The sequence below is a fragment of the Leucoraja erinacea genome, chromosome 13, assembly GCF_028641065.1.
Source record: "Leucoraja erinacea ecotype New England chromosome 13, Leri_hhj_1, whole genome shotgun sequence".
NCBI lineage: Eukaryota > Metazoa > Chordata > Chondrichthyes > Rajiformes > Rajidae > Leucoraja > Leucoraja erinaceus.
Genome location: NC_073389.1, coordinates 34,844,656 through 34,864,743, shown reverse-complemented (window position 1 = coordinate 34,864,743; position 20,088 = coordinate 34,844,656). Strand labels below are relative to the sequence as shown.

The 20,088-nt window shown below is 43.3% G+C and overlaps 1 protein-coding gene across 1 annotated transcript in view; it reads right to left on the bottom strand.

The window, feature by feature from the left end:
• The window catches only part of wwc3 (WWC family member 3), a 166,401-nt gene that overhangs the window by 32,999 nt on the left and 113,314 nt on the right, over positions 1-20,088 (bottom strand). Inside the window, exons 6-8 of the mRNA XM_055644886.1 lie at positions 13,500-13,629; positions 9,946-10,092; positions 5,765-5,838 (exon numbers count right to left, since the gene is read on the bottom strand). Coding sequence (XP_055500861.1) covers positions 5,765-5,838; positions 9,946-10,092; positions 13,500-13,629 — 351 coding nt within the window. The remainder of the gene's footprint in view (positions 1-5,764; positions 5,839-9,945; positions 10,093-13,499; positions 13,630-20,088) is intronic.

Here is a 20,088-nt window from a genome sequence, read left to right as displayed (position 1 = left end):
CAGTTACGAGACCTGGTCAGAAATTTGTGTTTTGATTGGTTTGCTCGTTGTTCAGATGATCTAACTCATTAGTTTTTGGGTTCCTGAAAAGGAAACCAGCTCATCAGACAATGAGTTCCAACATTAACACATCACCAACATTGATGGCAATTAGCTTCCTACGATATGATAGTAATAAATGACTGTTAAACACATTGGGTGCCCCTGGATTGTGAACAGCACTGTTTAAATTCAAATCTTCATGTACATCATGCACTTTCCAAATACATCAAAGGCAGTGCCCTCCATAATGTTTGGGACAAAGACCCATCATTTATTTATTTGCCTCTGTACACCACAATTTGAAATTTGTAATAGAAAAAATCACATGTGGTTAGTGCACATTGTCAGATTTTAATAAAGGCCATTTTTATGCATTTTGGTTTCACCATGTAGAAATGACAGCAGTGTTTATACATAGTCCCCCCCCCATTTCAGGGCACCGTAATGTTTGGGACAAAGCAATGTCATGTAAATGAAAGCAGTCACGTTTAATATGTTGTTACATATCCTTTGCATGCAATGACCACTTGAAGTCTGCGATTCACGGACATCAACAGTTGCTGGGTGTCTTCTCTGGTGATGCTCTGCCAGGCCTGTATTGCAGCCATCTTTAGCTTATGCTTGTTTTGGGGGCGAGTCCCCTTCAGTTTTCTCTTCAGCATATAAAAGGCATGCTCAATTGGGGTTCAGATCGGGTGATAGACTTAACCACTCAAGAATTTACCATTTTTTAGCTTCGAAAAACTCCTTTGTTTGGGATCATTGTCTTGCTGTAGAATGAACCGCCGGCCAATGAGTTTTGAGGCATTTGTTTGAACTTGAGCAGATAGGATGTGTCCATATACTTCAGAATTCATTATGCTACTACAATTAGCAGTTGTATCATCAATGAAGATAAGTGAGCCAGTACCTTCAGCAGCCATACATGCCCAGGCCATAACACCCCCACCACCGTGTTTCACAGATGAGGTGATATGTTTTGGATCTTGGGCAGTTCCCTTTCTCCTCCATACTTTGTTCTTGTCATCACTCGGATATAAGTTAATCTTCATCTCATCTGTCCACAAGACCTTTTTTCCAGAACTTGGTTGCTCTTTTAAGCACTTGTTGGCCAACTGTAACCTGGCCATCCTATCTTTGCAGCTAACCAGTGGTTTGCATCTTGCAGTGTAGCCTCTGTATTTCTGTTCATGAGGTCTTCGGCAGACAGTGGTCATTGACAAATCCTGACTCCTGAAGAGTGTTTCTGATTTGTCGGACAGGTGTTTGGGGATTTTTCTTTATTATAGAAATACTTCTTCTGTGTTCAGCTGTGGAGGTCTTCCTTGGCCTGCCAGTCCCTTTGCGATTAATAAGCTCACCAGTGCTCTCTTTCTTCGTAATGATGTTCCAAACAGTTGATTTTGGTAAGCCTAAGGTTTGGTTGATGTCTCGAACAGTTTTTTTCTTGTTTCTCAGTCTCATAATGGCTTCTTTGACTTTCATTGGCACAACTTTGGTCCTTATGTTGATAAACAGTAATAAACGTTTCCAAAGGTGGTGGAAAGACTGGAGGAAAGACTTGGTGCTGAGAGCTCTCTTATACCTGCATTAAGGAGGCAATTAAACACACCTGCGCAATTACAAATGCCTGTGAAGCCAAGGTGCACTGAAATTGGGGACTATGTATAAACACAGCTGTCATTTCTACATGGCGAAATCAAAATGTATAAAAATGTCCTTTAATAAAATCTGACAATGTGCACTTTAAACACATGTGATTTATTCTATTACAAATCTCAAATTGTGGAGTACAGAGGCATATAAATAAATGATGGGTCTTTGTCCCAAACATTGTGGAGAGCACTGTATTTGACAGGTTTATAGATACTAATGTTTTAATATTTCCTCTGTTCCATGTATTTCCTTCACAATAAGTACCACCATCTTAAGAAATTGGTTCTTTAAAAAAAAATCACAATAAATGGACACCACTCTACAATTCTTTCTGACATAAAGTACAGCCTTCAGTACGGCAAAACTAGCTGGCAAGCAAAATAAAAAAAGCTTCTATCAACTGGAGAGTTATTCTTTTATGAAAAGATCTGTACAACACAGCAAATTCTCTTGCCCACAGAATGCTGTATGTAGCTCTGGACACAGAGAGCTGAAGAAAGGAAAAAAACTGCATTGCATGTAAACACAAAGGCTCTTCAGTAATACCACAAGCTGAGGACAGGAATGTATGATAAATGAAGAAATATGACCACAAAGATAATAGCTATGGCAAAGCATTCAATGCATTTACCCACACACATCATTGCAACTTTCCTCCAGCACAACACAACGTCTTTTCAAAGCAGTTATCCATCCAGACAGGAGGAAGGGCAAACAATTTATCTTTTAACCCAACGGGGCCATTCACCATCATGCTGATCCTAAACTTGTTTTGTAAAACACAAAGTGCTAGCGGAACTAAGTGATCAAGCAGTATTTGTGGAGAGAATGGACAGGTGTCGTTTCGGATCGGGACTTGTAATTTGGTGAATTCTGCTGAGTAATCATTACAAAAGAATGGAAGGATTTTTCACACTGTGTAACACGCAGGCATGGTTCAATGCAACGGTGCTGGTCTACATCCCAAGCCTATAGAACAGCATTCTATGGTGCTGTGGTTTTCTGATTGCAGTCACTCATTCTTTTCTGGGATTTTAATCCATCAATTTTTGGTGTTCTCTGTTACGTCTCCACAGTAAAAAGATAAGCATCACATTCCCATCACTGGCACAATTATTACACTTGTGATCAATCTAATGGTGGCACAGTGGCAAGGAGAAGCACTGCCACTGCGCACCAGAGGTCTAGGCTCAATCGCGATCTTGGATACTGTCTGTGTGGAGTTTGCATGTTCTCACCATGACGCATGCGTTTCCTCCCACATCTCAAAAAATGTGCAGATTGGTAGGTTAATTGGCCACTATTAATTGTCCCAAGAGTGTAGGATCTGGAGAGAATTAATGAGAATGTAGAGAGAACAAAACAGGATTAACACAAGACGTTGTTTAATAAATGGGTGGTTGATGATTGCCATGAACACGATGGGCCAAATAGCCTGTTTCTGCGTGGCATGACTGCTCAGCACTATAGTGACAAATGGAAATCAGTATCAGTCATCTAAATTGGAGAAACAAGGAACTGCAGGTGATGTTGGTTTATCACTGGCCTGACCTGCTGAGTTACTCCAGCATATTATGTATTTTTCAGTCACCAAATTATTCTGCTGCTTTTTAAATAGGTGGATGCAGACACTCAGCATTTAGTAGTGAGTCTGGCAGTACCAAGAAACTCCTGGCTTGAAACCTACTTGGACAGTGGATGATTGCCTATCTCAACTCAGCTGAGATGGTCACAGAGTTAAATAGCCTACAAATACTCACCAACTTGTGTTGGAGGGAACTGCAGATGCTGGTTCAAACTGAAGATAGGCTCAAAAAGCTGGAGTAATTCAGCGGGTCGAGCAGCATTAGATGCTGCCTGACCCGCTGAGTAACTCCAGCTTTTTGATATTCACCAACATGTTGGTCACATGCGAGAAGAGAATGGCAACAAGGAAGATATTTGCTACAGAGGGTCACTGGGTCCCTGACCCTGACTTCAATGCTCCCGTCAGGTGCCTTACCTCTCCCCATCTCTTAGACCCTCCCATCAAACCCCAACCTCTTACCTACTCACCATCCTCTGGAGACCCACACCCTGTGGCATCAGCCTCTCGCCGCATGTTATCAGCATTGGAAAGTCTAAAGCCCTTTCAGACGTTCTCGGGTGTTACTTAAATTTACAATGGTTGGTCAATGGAGGTTACGGTTGCTGAGGCACCAGTGTCTGGCCTATCAACCATCTAAGCACTTTGGCAGGTATCGTCTAATTAGGCCAGAGGAGCAGAATACTATAGATGCAACAAAGGAACCAAAAATATAACAGATTCATTGGAAGAAAATTATCTGCTCTCATCATTAGGTAGAGCAATGAACTAATCTAAAATTAAGCTCCAGAGGTGCTGGAGAGTAGTTGTGAAGTGATTTTTACTACAACAAACTTGACCTACATTTCGGAAGAGATATCTGTGAAGCATCACTGGAGCACTAATTGCGAAAGACTCATAGACACATAGAAAATAGGTGCAGGAGGAGGCCATTCGGCCCAGCGAGCCAGCAACATCATTCATTGTGATAAAGGCTGATCGTCCCCAATCAATAACACGTGCCTGCCTTCTCCCCATATCCCTTGATTCCACTAGCCCCTAGAGCTCTATCTAACTCTCTCTTAAACCCATCCAGTGATTTGGCCTTCACTGCCCCCTGTGGCAGTGAATTCCACAAATTCACAACTCTCTGGGTGAAAAAGTTTTTTCTCACCTCAGTCTTAAATGGCCTCCCCTTTATTCTAAGACCGTGGCCCCTGGTTCTGGACTCGCCCAACATTGGGAACATTGTTCCTGCATCTAGCTTGTCCAGTCCTTTTACAATTGTATATGTTTCTATAAGATACCCCCTCATCCTTCTAAACTCTAGTGAATACAAGCCTAGTCTTTTCAATCTTTCCTCATATGACAGTCCCGCCATCCCAGGGATCAATCTCATGAACCTACGCTGCACTGCCTCAATCACAAGGATGTCCTTCAAATTAGGACACCAAAACTGTACACAATAATCTGGAAGTGGTCTTACCAGAGCCCTATACAACTGCAGAAGAACCTCTCTACTGTACTGAAATCCCCTTGTTATGAAGGCCAACATTCCATTAGCTTTCTTCACTGCCTGCTGTACCTGCACGCCAACTTTCAGTGACCGGTGTACAAGGACACCCAGGTCTCGCTGTACCTCCCCCTTACCTAACCTAACCCCATTGAGATAATATTCTGCCCCCTTGTTTTTGCCACCAAAGCAGATAACCTCATATTTATCTAAATTATACTGCATCTGCCAAGCATCTGCCCACTCACTCAACCTGTCCAGGTCACCCTGCAACCTTCTAACATCCTCTTCACAGTTCACACTGTCACCCAGCTTTGTGTCATCCGCAAACTTGCTAGAGTTGCTCCTAATTCGCTCTTCCAAATCATTAATATATATGGTAAACAGTTGCGGCCCCAACACTGAGCCTTGCAGAACTCCACTTGCCACTGCCTGCCATTCTGAAAAGGATCCGTTCACTCCTACTCTTTGCTTCCTGTCAACTAATTTTCTATCCATGTCAACACCCTACCTCCAATACCATGTGCTCTAATTTTAGTCACCAGTCTCCCGTGCGGGACCTTATCAAAGGCTTTCTGAAAGTCTAGATACACTACATCCACTGGCTCCCCTTCATCCATTTTACTTGTCACATTCTCAAAAATGATGGTCCAAATGGCCTACTTTGGCTCCTGTGAACTGTGAAAGCAGGTATAACTACGTGCTTTAAAGCAATATTCTACATTCTTGGTTTGCAAGCTGCAGAATCAAACAGTCCTTTCTCTATTTTGTCATGTATTCAACTAGAACTGAACTGAAAATATATTAACTATCATGTGTTCAACTGCACAGAACTAGAAAACCAGCAAATATGTAGTAACATCCTTGTTAATAGTACAACTTAATAGTAATATTAAGTAAACATACTAAAAGGAGAAAAAGATAGGATCAGGTAAGAATTGATAATCAATAAGCAAAGGTCAGTCTGAAAGACATTTCTTATTACACACCTCTTCTTGGCTTCTTCATACTGCCAACTAAGTCGAACTTTGTCAGCAAGCTTGGATCTCCCGCCACATGAAAACTGTGAAGGAACAACAAATTTATCAAGAATAAACATTGGTAAATATTAGATCTTAGGTGAAAGTGCCTCATGTGTCTGAATTAATTAATTGTAACATCTCTGCCCTCCTGAGATCACTTAGTTGAACGAGCACTATTGTTAATACGAGTACACACGTGACAGGGAGGCAGGTTGTGGGGAGTATTACTTGGAATTGGAGAATCCAATGTTCCAACCATTGGGTTGTAAGCCACCCAAGCGGAATATGAGGTGCTATTTTTCAAGCTTGTGTGTGGCCTCACTCTGACAATGGAGGCAGTCCAGGACAGAAAGATCAATTTGGAAATGGGAAGGGGAGTTAAAATGGTGAGCAACCTGGAACTCCAGCAGGCTTTGGCAGGCAGAGTGCAAGTGTTTGGAGTAATGGTCACCTAGTCTACGCTTGATAAAGGAGGTCACATCGGGAGCAACAATTGCAAGAGGCAAGTTGGAAGAGGTGAACGTAAACCTCTGTGTCACCTGGAAGGGCTGCTGGGGGTCCCTGGATAGAAGTGAGAGTCGAGGTGCAGGGACAGGTGTTATAGCTTATGTGGTTGCAGGGAAATATAGCAGGAGAGGGGGTGTGTAAGGTGGGATGGGATGAGTGAAAGAAGGGGGAACAGTCTTTATGGAAAGCAGAAAGGAAGATGTGACTGGTGATGGAATTGTTTTGAAGGTGGCGGAAATGTCAGAGAGTGATGGGTTGGTTGCAGAGGCTGGTGGGATGAAAGGTGTGGACCAGAGGAACTCTATCCTGGTCCCATTTGTGGTGAGAGGAAGAACTGCATCAGAGCAGAACTGCAGGACACAGAGAAGACATGGGTGAGGCCAGGGAGGGAGAATGCCACATTTACTGAAGTAAGAGGATGCCTTGGAAGTCCTAGAATGGTAAGCCTCATCTTGGGAGCAGATGTAGCACAGACAGAGAAATCAAGAGAAAGGGGTGGCTTCCCTGCAGGGGGGTAGGGTGGGAGGAGATGCAGTGAAAGGTCAATATGTGAGTCAATGGGTTTATAGTGAACATTAGCTGATAGTCTGTTCCATGTGATGGATATAGTGAGACTGAGAAAGGGGAGAGACGTGTCATAGACAGTCCATGTAAGTTTGAGGGCAGGAATTTAAAGTTGATGAAATCTATGAGATTAGCATTTATGCAGGAGGCAGCTCTGATGCAGTCACCAATGTAGCAGAGAAAGGGTTGGGGGATAATACCAGCGTATATTTGGAACAAGGAGTGTTATGAAAGGTACATCATGTCTGACGAATCTTATACAATTTTTCGAGAATGTAACTAGTAGAGTGGATAAGGGAGAACCGGTGGATGTGTTATATCTGGACTTTCAGAAGGCTTTCGACAAGGTCCCACATAAGAGATTAGTATGCAAACTTAAAGCACACGGTATTGGGGGTTCAGTATTGATGTGGATAGAGGACTGGCTGGCAGACAGGAAGCAAAGAGTAGGAGTAAACGGGTCCTTTTCACAATGGCAGGTAGTGACTAGTGGGGTACCGCAAGGCTCAGTACTGGGATCCCAGCTATTTACAATATATATTAATGATTTGGACAAGGGAATTGAATGCAACATCTCCAAGTTTGCAAATGACACATAGCTAGGGGGCAGTGTTAGCTGTGAGGAGGATGCTAGGAAGCTGAAAGGTGATTTGGATAGGTTGGCTGAGTGGGCAAATGAATGGCAGAAGTAGTATATTGTGGATAAATGTGAGGCTATCCACTTGGGTGGCAAGATCAGGAAAGTAGACTATTATCTGAATGGTGGCCGATTAGGAAAAGGGGAGATGCAACGAGACCTGGGTGTCATGGTACACCAGTCATTGAAAGTAGGCATGCAGGTGCAGCAGGCAGTGAAGAAAGCGAATGATATGTTTGCATTCATAGCAAAAGGACGAGTATAGGAGCAGGGAGATTCTATTGCCGTTGTACAGGGCCTTGGTGAGACCACACCTGGAGTATTGTGTACCAGTTTTGGTCTCCTAATCTGAGGAAAGACATTCTTGCCATAGAGGGAGTACAGAGAAGCTTCACCAGACTGATTCCTGGGATGGCACGACTTTCATATGAAGAAAGATTGGATAGACTCGGCTTGTACTTGCTAGAATTTAGAAGATTGAGGGGGTATCTTATAGAAACTTACAAAATTCTTAAGGGGTTGGACAGGCTAGATGCAGGAAGATTGTTCCCGATGTTGGAGAAGTCCAGAACAAGGGGGTCACAGTTTAAGGAGAAGGGGGAAGTCTTTTAGGACCGAGATGAGAATTTTTTTTTTCACACAGAGAATGGTGAATCTGTGGAATTCTCTGCCACAGAAAGTAGTTGTGGCCAGTTCATTGGCTATATTTAAGAGGGAGTTAGATGTGGCCCTTGTGGCTAAAGGGATCAGGGGGTATGGAGAGAAGGCAGGTACAGGATACTGAGTTGGATGATCTGCCATGATCATATTGAATGGCAGTGCAGGCTCGAAGAGCCCAATCAATGGCCTACTCCTGCGCCTATTTTCTATGTTTCTATGTTCAATTTTACTAACAAAACAAATAGGCATAGCAGATTCCCATGCAAGTGCCCCGAGTGTTGATTAACTGCTCTGATGACACTGCTAAACCTCCTTTCACCCTTCCCTATGCTGGCACAGTATCTACACAAGAAATACTTCAGAACATCTTTAAATTTAGATGAATTACATCAACATAATTAAACAGTAAATTGTACCATTTCTACTCAAGGAATTGGGACAAAGTTGCACTGCTTGCTCAACTTTAGTGCTGGACACTTTCATTTCATATAATCTCCACACTACACTGGCATGGTCACATTTCACTAATGATTGGAAGGAAATTTTGCTTTCAAAAATGTAATTGATGCAGGAAATAACTCTGCGAGCCATCAAAAGCGAATGTGCGTAGTTTGGGACCTTATGATCCAGACGTGCCAGATTCAACAACAGCATGGCAGTTTAGACAATGCTTCCCCCGGCTTTGCATGTCACTGTAACCTACCCAAATAGTGCGTGCAGATATCAAGATAGCGACTTTATGCATGTGTCGACATGAATGGGTGCAAAACTTGCAGCTGGAAGAAATTATACTGTAGGTAAATTTGCTGATTCCACCTTCCAGCAAAGAGCATGACACACCACCACCACCAAGAGGAGCAGGGGAGAGCTAATCAGTCCTCGCACTCCCACACTGTTTAATAGTTGCCCTGATCAACAGCTTTTATTCTGTCTTCATGGCCCATTCCTTTATTGTCCAACAATCTATATAAATCTTAAACATCCTTAAGGATATCAATAAGGTAAGAATATTCTTAATCAGCATCAATAATGTAGAATACATCCAAGCTTTATAACCCCAAGAGAAAACTAATCACATGTCATCCTGAGATTATACTCCCAAGGGGGACAAACAATCCAGTATCTATCCCTCGCACTCTTAGGATATATTTTAATAGGATCACACATGGTATAAGATGGCAGTGTATGATAACCTGCAGTTAGGGAAAGGATAGGAGCATCTTCCTAGCTCATTCCAAAAGGCACGATTTTGTGAGACCAGAGACAAATAGACTGGACTTGTGAAGATGACCAACTCCCTTCCCCAGAAGGATATCAACCAACAAGTTGGAATGTTGTAACTTCAGTGTTATTAGAATTTTATGTCCACATTTACAAAAAATTGGACTAAAATTCCCAAAATATGTAGACAAGGATTTGAACTGGTTAATGCATTATTAGTCTGGGTCTTTGGATTTTGACACCAGTAATAAAAACGCTATTATTCCCCTGCAGATTTTAATGTGTTTTATTTCAGGAAGATAATGTTATAGAAATGTTTATTTCCCGGGAAGGTAATATTGTAGAGCCATTCTACTGTTAGATCACATTCGGAAAAATTCGAATGAAAATGGCCGACTTTTTGCCAAATTTCTCCTGTGGTCAGGGAACTAGAAACGCAGGTTTTTACTTTTGCTTTCTGCAAGCCCATAACCACCATGGATTCTGTCAATGTGGACTGAAATCACAACTTTGCTAGCCAAAGGGTTTATAAATAGGTCTAAGCGTTTCAAAAACATACCTCTCCAATGATGTCAGTCTGTGAACCCGCTTCACAGTACTGCCGTGATAGACAGTCGGAAGACAAGCCGGCATTTGACTGGAAATCCTGCAGAGAGTTCTCAATGCAACAGCTATTCCTGAACTCATCTGTTAGCCTGGCCAGGCTCTGAAAAGCAGCACAAAAGAAACACAATTTCAACTTGGCATAATTTACAGCAAAAGGACACCCACAAAGCAACCATTCCAATGTCACATTTGTTACAGCTTTGAACATTTTAAGTGTGCAATTTCAACCATTTTACTTCAGTATTTTGTGTACTAAATCTAGGCACATTTACAGGTCAGACCTGAAGGTTTCTGGTCCGTTGCTCACTGCACATTACTCCGAGCAGAGAATGGCATTGGAGAAATTTGGGTGGAGAAGGGGAAGGTGGGAGTTGAGGATTTAGGAAAATAAATGAGGGAAGGGGATTGATGCAATTGCTGTGAGCACCAGCACAGGCTCGTCATACAAAGGAAGGTGGTTGTGGTTATTGAATGTCTGTCATCCCAGTCCCAGTACATCCATGCAGAATCAATTCAGGAGAGTGATCTGGACCCAATGACTCGATCATCTTTCGGATATGGGAGGAAACTGAAGCACTCGGAGCAAACCCACAGTCACAGAGAGAATGTGCAAGAGCAGACAGCACCCGAGGTCAGGTTTGAAGACAGCGAAGCTCCTGTGAGGCAGCAGCTCGATTAGATGCCACTGTGCCACATGCTTCGTGCATGTATGTGGCAAAGCAATCAATTAAAAAAGGGTTGTTGGTGGGTATGTGAGACACAATAAACTACCGGTGTACAGGAAAGTAAGAGGGGAGAGGACCTGTGGAATTGCTCTGCCTTACTGGGTCTCACTATTAGAGATCAAGCCAGCTAGGAGACGGTGCGACATATGCCAACATTATGTCAGAAGCCACTGCCCATAGCTGAATTCTGCCCCACTGATGCAGTACACTGTAGGATATTAAAATGTCCCAGGCTCCTATACATCTCAGTGCAATCTATCTATCTATGTATCTATACATAACTAAAACTCTGATCTTGTTATCTTCCGTTTTTTGCGGTCTTTCTATTTGCGGAAAGACGGTTCGCGATAGCGCTACATTTGTTCGCCAGTTCACTCATCGTTCTCCTATGCTGTGATTGCACCGTTTCCTCCCGATCGGTTGAATGTCGTAAAAGTTAGTGAGGTTTAAAAAATCTTAAAAACCACGCATGCGCAGATCGATCTCTTCTCCTGCCGTTCAGCACTGTGCGGATTAGTCTCTTCCCCTGTCACTCACCGGGACGGTCCACCCCTTCCTGCGCCATCGTGTCTTTACCGGAGCTGAAGATAGCCGGCGGAGGTTTCCAACCGGACTCAATCTTCGGTGAGACCCCAAGCAGCCCAGCCCCAAGCAGCCCAGTGTAGGAGACCCAGCCCAGCGTTCGACACCCGACCCAGCCCAGCATCGGAGACCCTGCTCAGCCCAGCCCAGCGTGGGAGACCCAGCCCAGCCCAGAGTCGGAGACCCAGCCCACACACCCTCCCCCACACATCCCTCCTCCCTCCCCTCCAACATCCCTCCTCCCCCCCTTCTCACACACCTCCCCGCCCACATACACACCACATATGCCCAACCAGAAGCCACTGACCCATTCTGCCCACCAGTACCTGTAGGATATTAAAATGTCCCAGGCTCCCCTCAGTCCCCATATCTATATATAACTAAAATATTCCCACACCACCATCTCTCCTCGGAGACCCCTCTTACACCCTCCCCAGTCGGAGACCCACACACACACCCTCCCCCACCCCTCCTCCCCCCCCCCCCTCCTCCCCCCTTCTCACCCCCCCCCCACACACACCTCCCCCTCCCACGCTACACCCCCTCCCCCCCCCCCCCCCCCCCCACCCCCCCACTTCCCTCCCCCCCCCCTCCCCTCCCACACATGAAGAGGAGGGGAGGAAGTGCTCGGGGATGAGGGGAATGAGCCGCGCCTGCGCAGTTAGGGGCTATGGGTGAGTGGTGGAATATTGCATTGGGGAAACGGTTTGCTTTGGGGGAACGGGTGAGCGGTGGAATATTGCGTTGGGGAATGGGTTGCATTGGGGACCAGGCCTCCCGTGTGACTGGGACCCAACGGGTCCCACTTAGTCTAGTACAATGTTAAATCCAACAATGCAGATTGCAAATTGTTCTAATCTGTTCTTTAACCCATGCTTCAAAGGAAAACTGTAACCCTACCCTGCAGGCAAGGCATGTCCCAGTAGTCTTGTTCCTTCTTCCTGTCAATAGTCCCATTACTCAACTTAAAATAATGAATTAATGAATGAGTGGAAAAAGACCACTATTTAAAAGAGAGTTCATTTCAGGCTGGGAGCTTAGCTTTTCTTCTACAGGGATAGTGGTTGAGGACTATTTTATTTTCCCGAGTGGATTGCTGGACCACTTTAGAGGGCAGTTCAGGACCAACTGGAATTTGATTTACTTAAAAGGACATCAGAGAACCAATTATGTTTTTTATGACAACCCACTTTTTTTCTTAATTGAAACCAGCTTGGAATTTAAAACAAAACAAGTTGCATTCTAATTCACAAATTGCCATGGTGGCATTTTAACTCACATTCACTATATTATTAAGTTCAAGTTCAAATTTATTTGTCATATGCACCATAAGGTGCAGTGAAATGTAATTTACCATGCAGCATTAGAATTAAAAAAGGACATAATATACAACATAATTCAACACAGACATCCAGACACAGCATTCTTCACTGTGGTGGAAGGCAATACAGTTCAGACAGTCCTCCTCCTCCCTTGTTCACCTGTGGCGGGGGTCCTGACCCTCCGGAGTTGCCGCTACGGACGGCCCGATGTTCAGGCCCTCTGGTCGGGATGGTCCGAACGATGACGTCGGGACAGGTCGAGCACATAAACGGCCCGGAGCCCCCAAATCGGCCACCTCTTTACCGGAGACTGCGGCTTCCAGATGTTGTAGGCTGCCGACCGGCGGTCGGAGCTCTTCTCCAGCGACCCCCGGCGAGGGATTGCCCGTTCCACGATGGAAGGTCCGCTCCACGCCTGCCGCCAGAAGCTCCACAGACCGAGGCTCCAGGATGTTATAGGCCGCAGGCCAGCGGTCCGAGTGCTTCTCCGGCGACCCCCGGCAATATTAAAGTCCTCGTTGCATTGCCACTGAAGCTCTGGGCCCAACTCCAGGAAAGGCCGCACCAAACCAACCGTAAGGCCGCGAGGAGGGGGGCGAAGAAGCGACAAGGAAGAAAGTCGTCTCTCCGTCGAGGTAGGTGCCTGAAAACGGTATCCCGTATTTCCTCCCACGACCCCCCACACAAGACATACAGAGAAACACTAAAACATAATCTTGGACATACTAAAAAAAAGTGAAATAATGAACCCGCTGCAGGCGAGGCAGCCATCTCTAAGCGACGCCGGAACCGTAATTTTATGTATTTTTAATGTAATAATAGTTTATGTATCTGGGTTGTTTGCTAACTTTGACGTTATGCAAAGAGAAATGCCTTACCTGAATAAGGTCCTGCCTTTCCTTTTCTCCTAAAGTAATAGATTTCTTGATGGTTCTCAGCTCATTCATTATTTCCTGGGCTTCATCCAGTTTATAGTTGGTTTGACTATCTGACATTTTTCGGTCAATCCTGAGCCAAAAGAAAGAATGGAATGATTCAATAGTGTGTTTCACTTTACCCCCCCTTTATGAATCAACACGATTTTGGGGCGATATATTCAGATCATGGTAAACAAAACCCTGATTGAGATTTCTAGTTAGCTATATTAAAATAATTCATTCGTATCCACAGGTTTACCGAATTTTGATAATTAAAGCTTAGGATTTAGATGCACTGATATTTTTTTGCATGCCATTTGATCATACAGATGCTGATAACGTGTTGTTTGGCATTACCACCATGTGTTTTAATGCAGAATTAGGGGTCAACAAGTTAAACTCAATCACAACAGATTACAATATAAGTGTTAGCATGGGAACAAAGATTTTGAGATTTTACTTGCGACTTTGTTTATGTAATTGGTTTAAGAAAAGGTTTATTTTTGAGGACTGATCAAAGTCTCAAGAGTCCAGAGTAATCCAGCTCCTTGAAATAAACAATTATTTTTTTAAATGCACACTGTGTTCCGTTAGGGCTGCAGAGATCGTGAAGAAACTAGAGAAAGGACCAAATAAAATAACAATTGGAGGGCAAAATAAATGAATGCAAAGTCCTTTTATCTGAACCAACTTAAATGAGTAGAAAGTGCAGATACACACAAAAAGCTGGAGTAACTCAGCGGGTCAGTTAGCATATCTCTAGAGAAAAGGAATAGGTAACATTTCAGGTTGAGACCCTTCTTCAGACCAACATGTAAGTTTGTAAGTTTTCAAACCAACATTCACTAATTTTTGATGGTGAGGAGACTAAAGTTGGACATGATTTGAGTTGAAGAAGATCAGATTTTATCTAAAGGAAAAAAATGGCACAAATGAATGGTGTCTGAAGAATGTACTTTTGACAATTTCTCCTTTGCACCATCTTATTCCTATCATTATGCACTAATGAAACTTGCCACAGAATAACAAGGTTTCCGTCAGGTAGCGGGCACTGTCTCTTGGGAATAACCACAATGGATCTCCTGGAATATCACTGTATTTGAATGGGATCTTCAGGAGTGTACCAATAGTTGCAAAGCAAGGCATTGAATATATGGGGAGACTGATATAAAGTAATCAGCGAATGACACGGTTCAAATTTCTGAGGACTTTTAAATTCGAAGTGGCTCATCGAGCAGCTGAGACAAAATATGGTGGCATTGAGCCAGTGAGTTTAAAAAAAAATGACTGTGTGATTAGACTTGCGCTTGGATGGAAGCATTGGCAGGAGACATTCCCAGCTGATACATCGCATCATAAGAAAGGGCCACTAACTCCAGGTGATCTAGCCTTCGAATTAATTGTCAAAACTATTAGGGAGCAACCTCAGACGGTGAGTCAGTCACCACTGTCTAGGTTGATCTTTCATCGCACCCTGTTCTCCCACACCATGAGAAATGGTACTCAACCCATCTGGCTATTCTGGAGGAGATCTCCACATTAGGCAGTAGAACAGGCCAGCTTCTCTACCTCACTGTCTTTGTTCTCCCCAAGCTTGAGTTAGCTTCTAATATGGGGACATTGAGCTTTGTCTGTGGAAACGATGCACTAAAATGTTGAGAATTATAGTCTGCACTCTGTGTTTTCCCCTTATAGTTTAGTTTAGTTTAAAGACACAGCGCCCCCCCACAATTAAAATGTGGATTATGAAGATATCGGAGACCTTACATTTGGAAAGAACTAGACTTGTCTTAATTGGCAAACAAGAATTATTTGCTAGAATATGGTCTCCATTTATTGATGTTCTGAAAGGATAAATTGGTCCGGCACAGAAGCCAGACTGAAACTTGAACTCAGGATTAGATGAATAATTATGTTTTATAATCTACGGACCTATCTCCAAAGTTGTATTATTGGTAATTTATTCTATTATTTTTAATCGGATTTATCTTCTCCTTTCTTCCTATCTATAAAACAAATAAACAGATAGAAGCTGTGTTAATATATAATTGATAAATGAGGACACCAACTATTTTGATAACTGGGATCCCAACTATTAACAATATGTAATTGATAAATAAAATGTGTTTTGATTATGATATGCTTCTATGCTTCTAATAAAAATAATTTTTATTTAAATAAATAAATAGATAAATAAATAAATAAATAAAGACACAGCGCGGAAACAGGCCATTTGGCCTACCGAGTCTGCACCGACCAGCGATCCCTGCTCATTAATACTATCCCACACACACTAGGGACAATTTTACATGTCTACCAAGCCAATTAACCTACAAACCTGTACAGATAAGCGCCCGTAGTCAAGATTGAATCCGGGTCTCTGGCGCTGTGACCGTAGCTCTGGCAGTAGCTCTACTGCAATGTCACTGTGCAGCTTTGCTCTACCTGTTGCACTTGAGTTTGGCTTCAGTGTATTTATGTATAGTATTATCTGATCTGATTGGATGGCATGCAAAACAAAGCTTTTCACTGTACCTCGGTACACTCAAGCATAATAATAAACCTAAACCTAAAAGGTGGAAAGTTCAGAATTCCACATCAACCCGGCACTGAATCTGAAAAATTGGAGGTGCGTGGTAGGGAAATCATGTTGTGGATGGCACCCATTTCCACCACACTGTGTAAACATGCCCCCCACATAATCGGAAACACATCACAGTCTGATCCAAATCACTAGGCAAAATACCGACTACAGTTTATACAGTGTCTTTATCCCAGGGAAATGGAAAAGGAGTGTAACTAGGCATTTAACACCAAGTGACATGAGAACACAGGTCTCAAGGAACGTCACAAAGGACGAAGGGGTGGAGAGGCAGAGACACCTAAAGTGAAATTCTGGGGTTTAGAATGTAGCCAGTGGAAAGCGCAGCTGCCAATGGTGGGGCAAGAGGCCAGATGTGTGCGTGCACAGATCTCCAGGGATTGTAGGGTGCAAGAGGTTGTAGAACAGATATAACTGGGGAATATTACGCAAAATTGTGCCGGGGAAGGTCCAGAAGCAACTGCCAGTTTCTCAGGGTAACGAGATATTCTAGAGGCAAGATGGTGGGATCTGTACAGGGCTTTCAGTGGCATTAATGAAGTCTCAGTGCGCTAAGCAAACTGGATCAGGAAAGGGAAAATGTTATTTTACTTCACATCTTGTGGAAGGCGAGCACCAGCCGTCCTAACCATCCTCCCTGAAAAGATATGCAGCATATCCTGAAAGAATGGAAAGTTCTGTTACGGTTGCTGCCTTTTGCATCATCGGCTGTTGGCTATGTTCCCTTACTTAACCACAGCCTGTTTCCTGCAAAGCTTTCCATCAACAGCAGGTACTGTTAGAGCAGCCAGATTTTACTCAACCCTGCCCAGGACCTAAAAACAATTCACTCTTTGTTCTAACATCCTTATAAATGTTTGTCATCTTAAGATCATGCTAGCTTCTTCACTCCCTCCCCACCCTTCCTCCCATTTCTGTGTATTTGTGCTGCCCTTGCCTCATGCATTATATATTTAATCGAGGTTTGTTGAGGTGCCAACTAACAATAGCATTCTGTCTGGGAAGTATGTCAGGATTTTCAAGACTGAATAACTTCTTACAGCAGTGGAAGGCGGAGGGGGAGGGGATTGCACACAAGCTCGAATGTTGCCAGTTCTGTTGAGTTTAGTGACTGGACAAAAAGAAAATCAACTTCAAAACGTCAAAGGAAGAAATTTGCAGGGCTAAACAGAAAATGGGAGCAGCCCATACAGAGCTGGCAAGGGCATTATGGGGAGAATGGCCTTCTACAGCTGCAACTGCAAGTCGAGGAGACCAGCAACAAAAAGCATAGGGTGGTAGGTGAGAGGTCAGATGGGGTAACTGCTTGGAGAAGTAATTCGGGAAAAAAAGCAGCATGAATGCCTCTTCCGATTCTTGGCCTATTATTTGCAGGACACGCACAATATACCAGACAGTAGTGGTATATTATTGAAACATGTATGGAGATACAGTGAAAATCTTTGTTTTGTGTGCTATCCAGGTAAAACATCCAAACAGGAGTACAACCTAACTGTGCATAATATAATGTTACAAAGTAGGATTTATGAAGCTGTTGACATTTCTGTGAGCTTCTCCAGCTTAGAACGACCTTTCCTTTCACAATATGCGACAATCCTTCTTATTGTTGTCCATCCCTAATTACCTTTTCGTGATAGAGTCATACAGCGTGGCAACATGCCCTTCTTGCCCACGCCAACCAATATGCCCCATCTACATTAGTTCCACTTCATCCCCATCAAAACCTATCCTATCCATGACTGTCCAAATGTTACTTAAATATAGAGATCACGCTTTCTAGATAATTTCAGAGAACATGTGAATGTAGAACTGGTAAGTCCAGAACTAGGTCAAGCCATGGCAGAAGTTGTCCTTGCCCGTGCAAGCTCGTGAATTAGGTTACTATGATCATCTGATAATCATGGCTGATACTAATATTTTATCACTGATTATTTCCGGGTGCTCTTGTGGTATTGGGCCTCGTATGTGGCTGTTAGTCCAGTAATTTAACTCCTGCATTCCTATACCTGTCAGTGGGTTCAGAACCTTCTCCAGACACTTGAGCGTAACATTCTCGGCTACCACCTCGGTAAGTAGAATGGTTGGCAATAACTTTTCTTGCTAGACAGTCTCCTTTCAGATGAGGCCTGATGTGGCCTCTCAGGCAACAGTGAAGTACCAATCGCATTAAGAGCAGGGGAGTTAATCTCAGAATTCTGACTGGTATTTATCGCTCAATAAATATCAGAAAAACAAAACTAAAAAAAAATCAGATCATGTGATCTTCATTGTATTGTATTGTATTGTATTGTATTGTACTGTATTTTAATGACCACACAGCCAGGCTGGTGGAATTTTGGTCATAATAAATGGTTTAGCACAGAAAATGGCCTTTTGGCCCACCATAGCCATGCCAACTCAGGTATATTAATCCCATTTAACAGCTTTTGATCTGTAGCTTTCTATGCTCTTGTGATCCAAGAGCATCTCTAGATTATTTTAAAATATTCAAGATTCAAGGTAGTTTATTGTCATGTGTCCCAGATAGGACAATGAAATTCTTGCTTTGCTTCAGCACAACAAAATATAGTAGGCATGAATACAGAACAGATCAGTGTGGCCATATACCATTATATAAATATATACACACATGAATAAATAAAACAGATAAAGTGCAAATAAACAGATAATGGGCTATTAATGTTCAGAGTTTGTTTGCGTTGAGTTTAATAGCCTGATGGCTGTGGGGAAGATGCTATTCCTGAATCTGGACAATAGACAATAGGTGCAGGAGTAAGCCATTCAGCCCTTCGAGCCAGCATCGCCATTCCATGTGATCATGGCTGATCATCCCCAATCAGTACCCAGTTCCTGCCTTCTCCCCATATCCCCTCACCTCATCTATTTTTAAGAGCCCTATCTAGCTCTCTCTTGAAAGCATCCAGAGAACCTGCCCCCACCACCATCTGAGGCAGAGAATTCCACATACTCCCCACTCTCTGTGAGAAAAAGTGTTTCCTTGTCTCCGTTCTAAATGGCTTACTCCTTATTCTGAAACTATGGCCCCTGGTTCTGGACTCCCCCAACATCGGGAACATGTTTCCTGCCTCTAGCGTGTCTAAAACCTTAACAATCTTATATGTTTCAATGAGATCTCCTCTCATCCTTCTAAACTCCAGAATGTACAAGCCCAGCTGCTCCATTCTCTCAACATATGACAGTCCCGCCATCCCGGGAATTAACCTTGTAAACCTACGCTGCTGCACTCCCTCAATAGCAAGAATGTCCTTCCTCAAATTAGGGGACCAAAACTGCACACAATACTCCAGGTGTTGTCTCACTAGGGCTCTGTACAACTGCAGAAGGACCTCTTTGCTCCTATACTCGATTCCTCTTGTTATAAAGGACAATGCAGTCTTCAGGCTCCTGTACCTTCTACCTGAAGGTAGCGGGGAGATAAGTGTGTGGCCTTGTGATCCAAGAGCACCTGGCTCCACCACCATCTTAGACTGTATTCCAAATTCTAACTACTCCCTGGTGAAAAGAATCATCATTATATCTCTTCTAAACCTCTTACTATTTCCTTAAACATTTGTTCTCTGGTTATTGGCACCTTGGCAATGTGGTATATGTTTACTACAGTCTATCCTTTCTATGCCTCTCATATTTTTGTGCAACTCTCAAGTTGCATCCTCCTCTGCTCCAAGGAAAACAAACCTAATCTATCCTGCCATTCCTTGTAACTGAGACCACATCCCAGGCCACATCCGGGTAAATCTCTGCTACATCCTCTCCAGAGTAATCATGCCCTTCCTACACTGAGGCAACCAAAGAGTCATAGAGTTGTACATAAATGGGCCCTTCAGCCCAACATGTCCATGCTGACCTTTTTGCCCATATGCACTAATCCCATTTGCCCACATTAGGACCACATCCCTCTGTGAATTGTCTATTTAAGTGTCTGTCTAA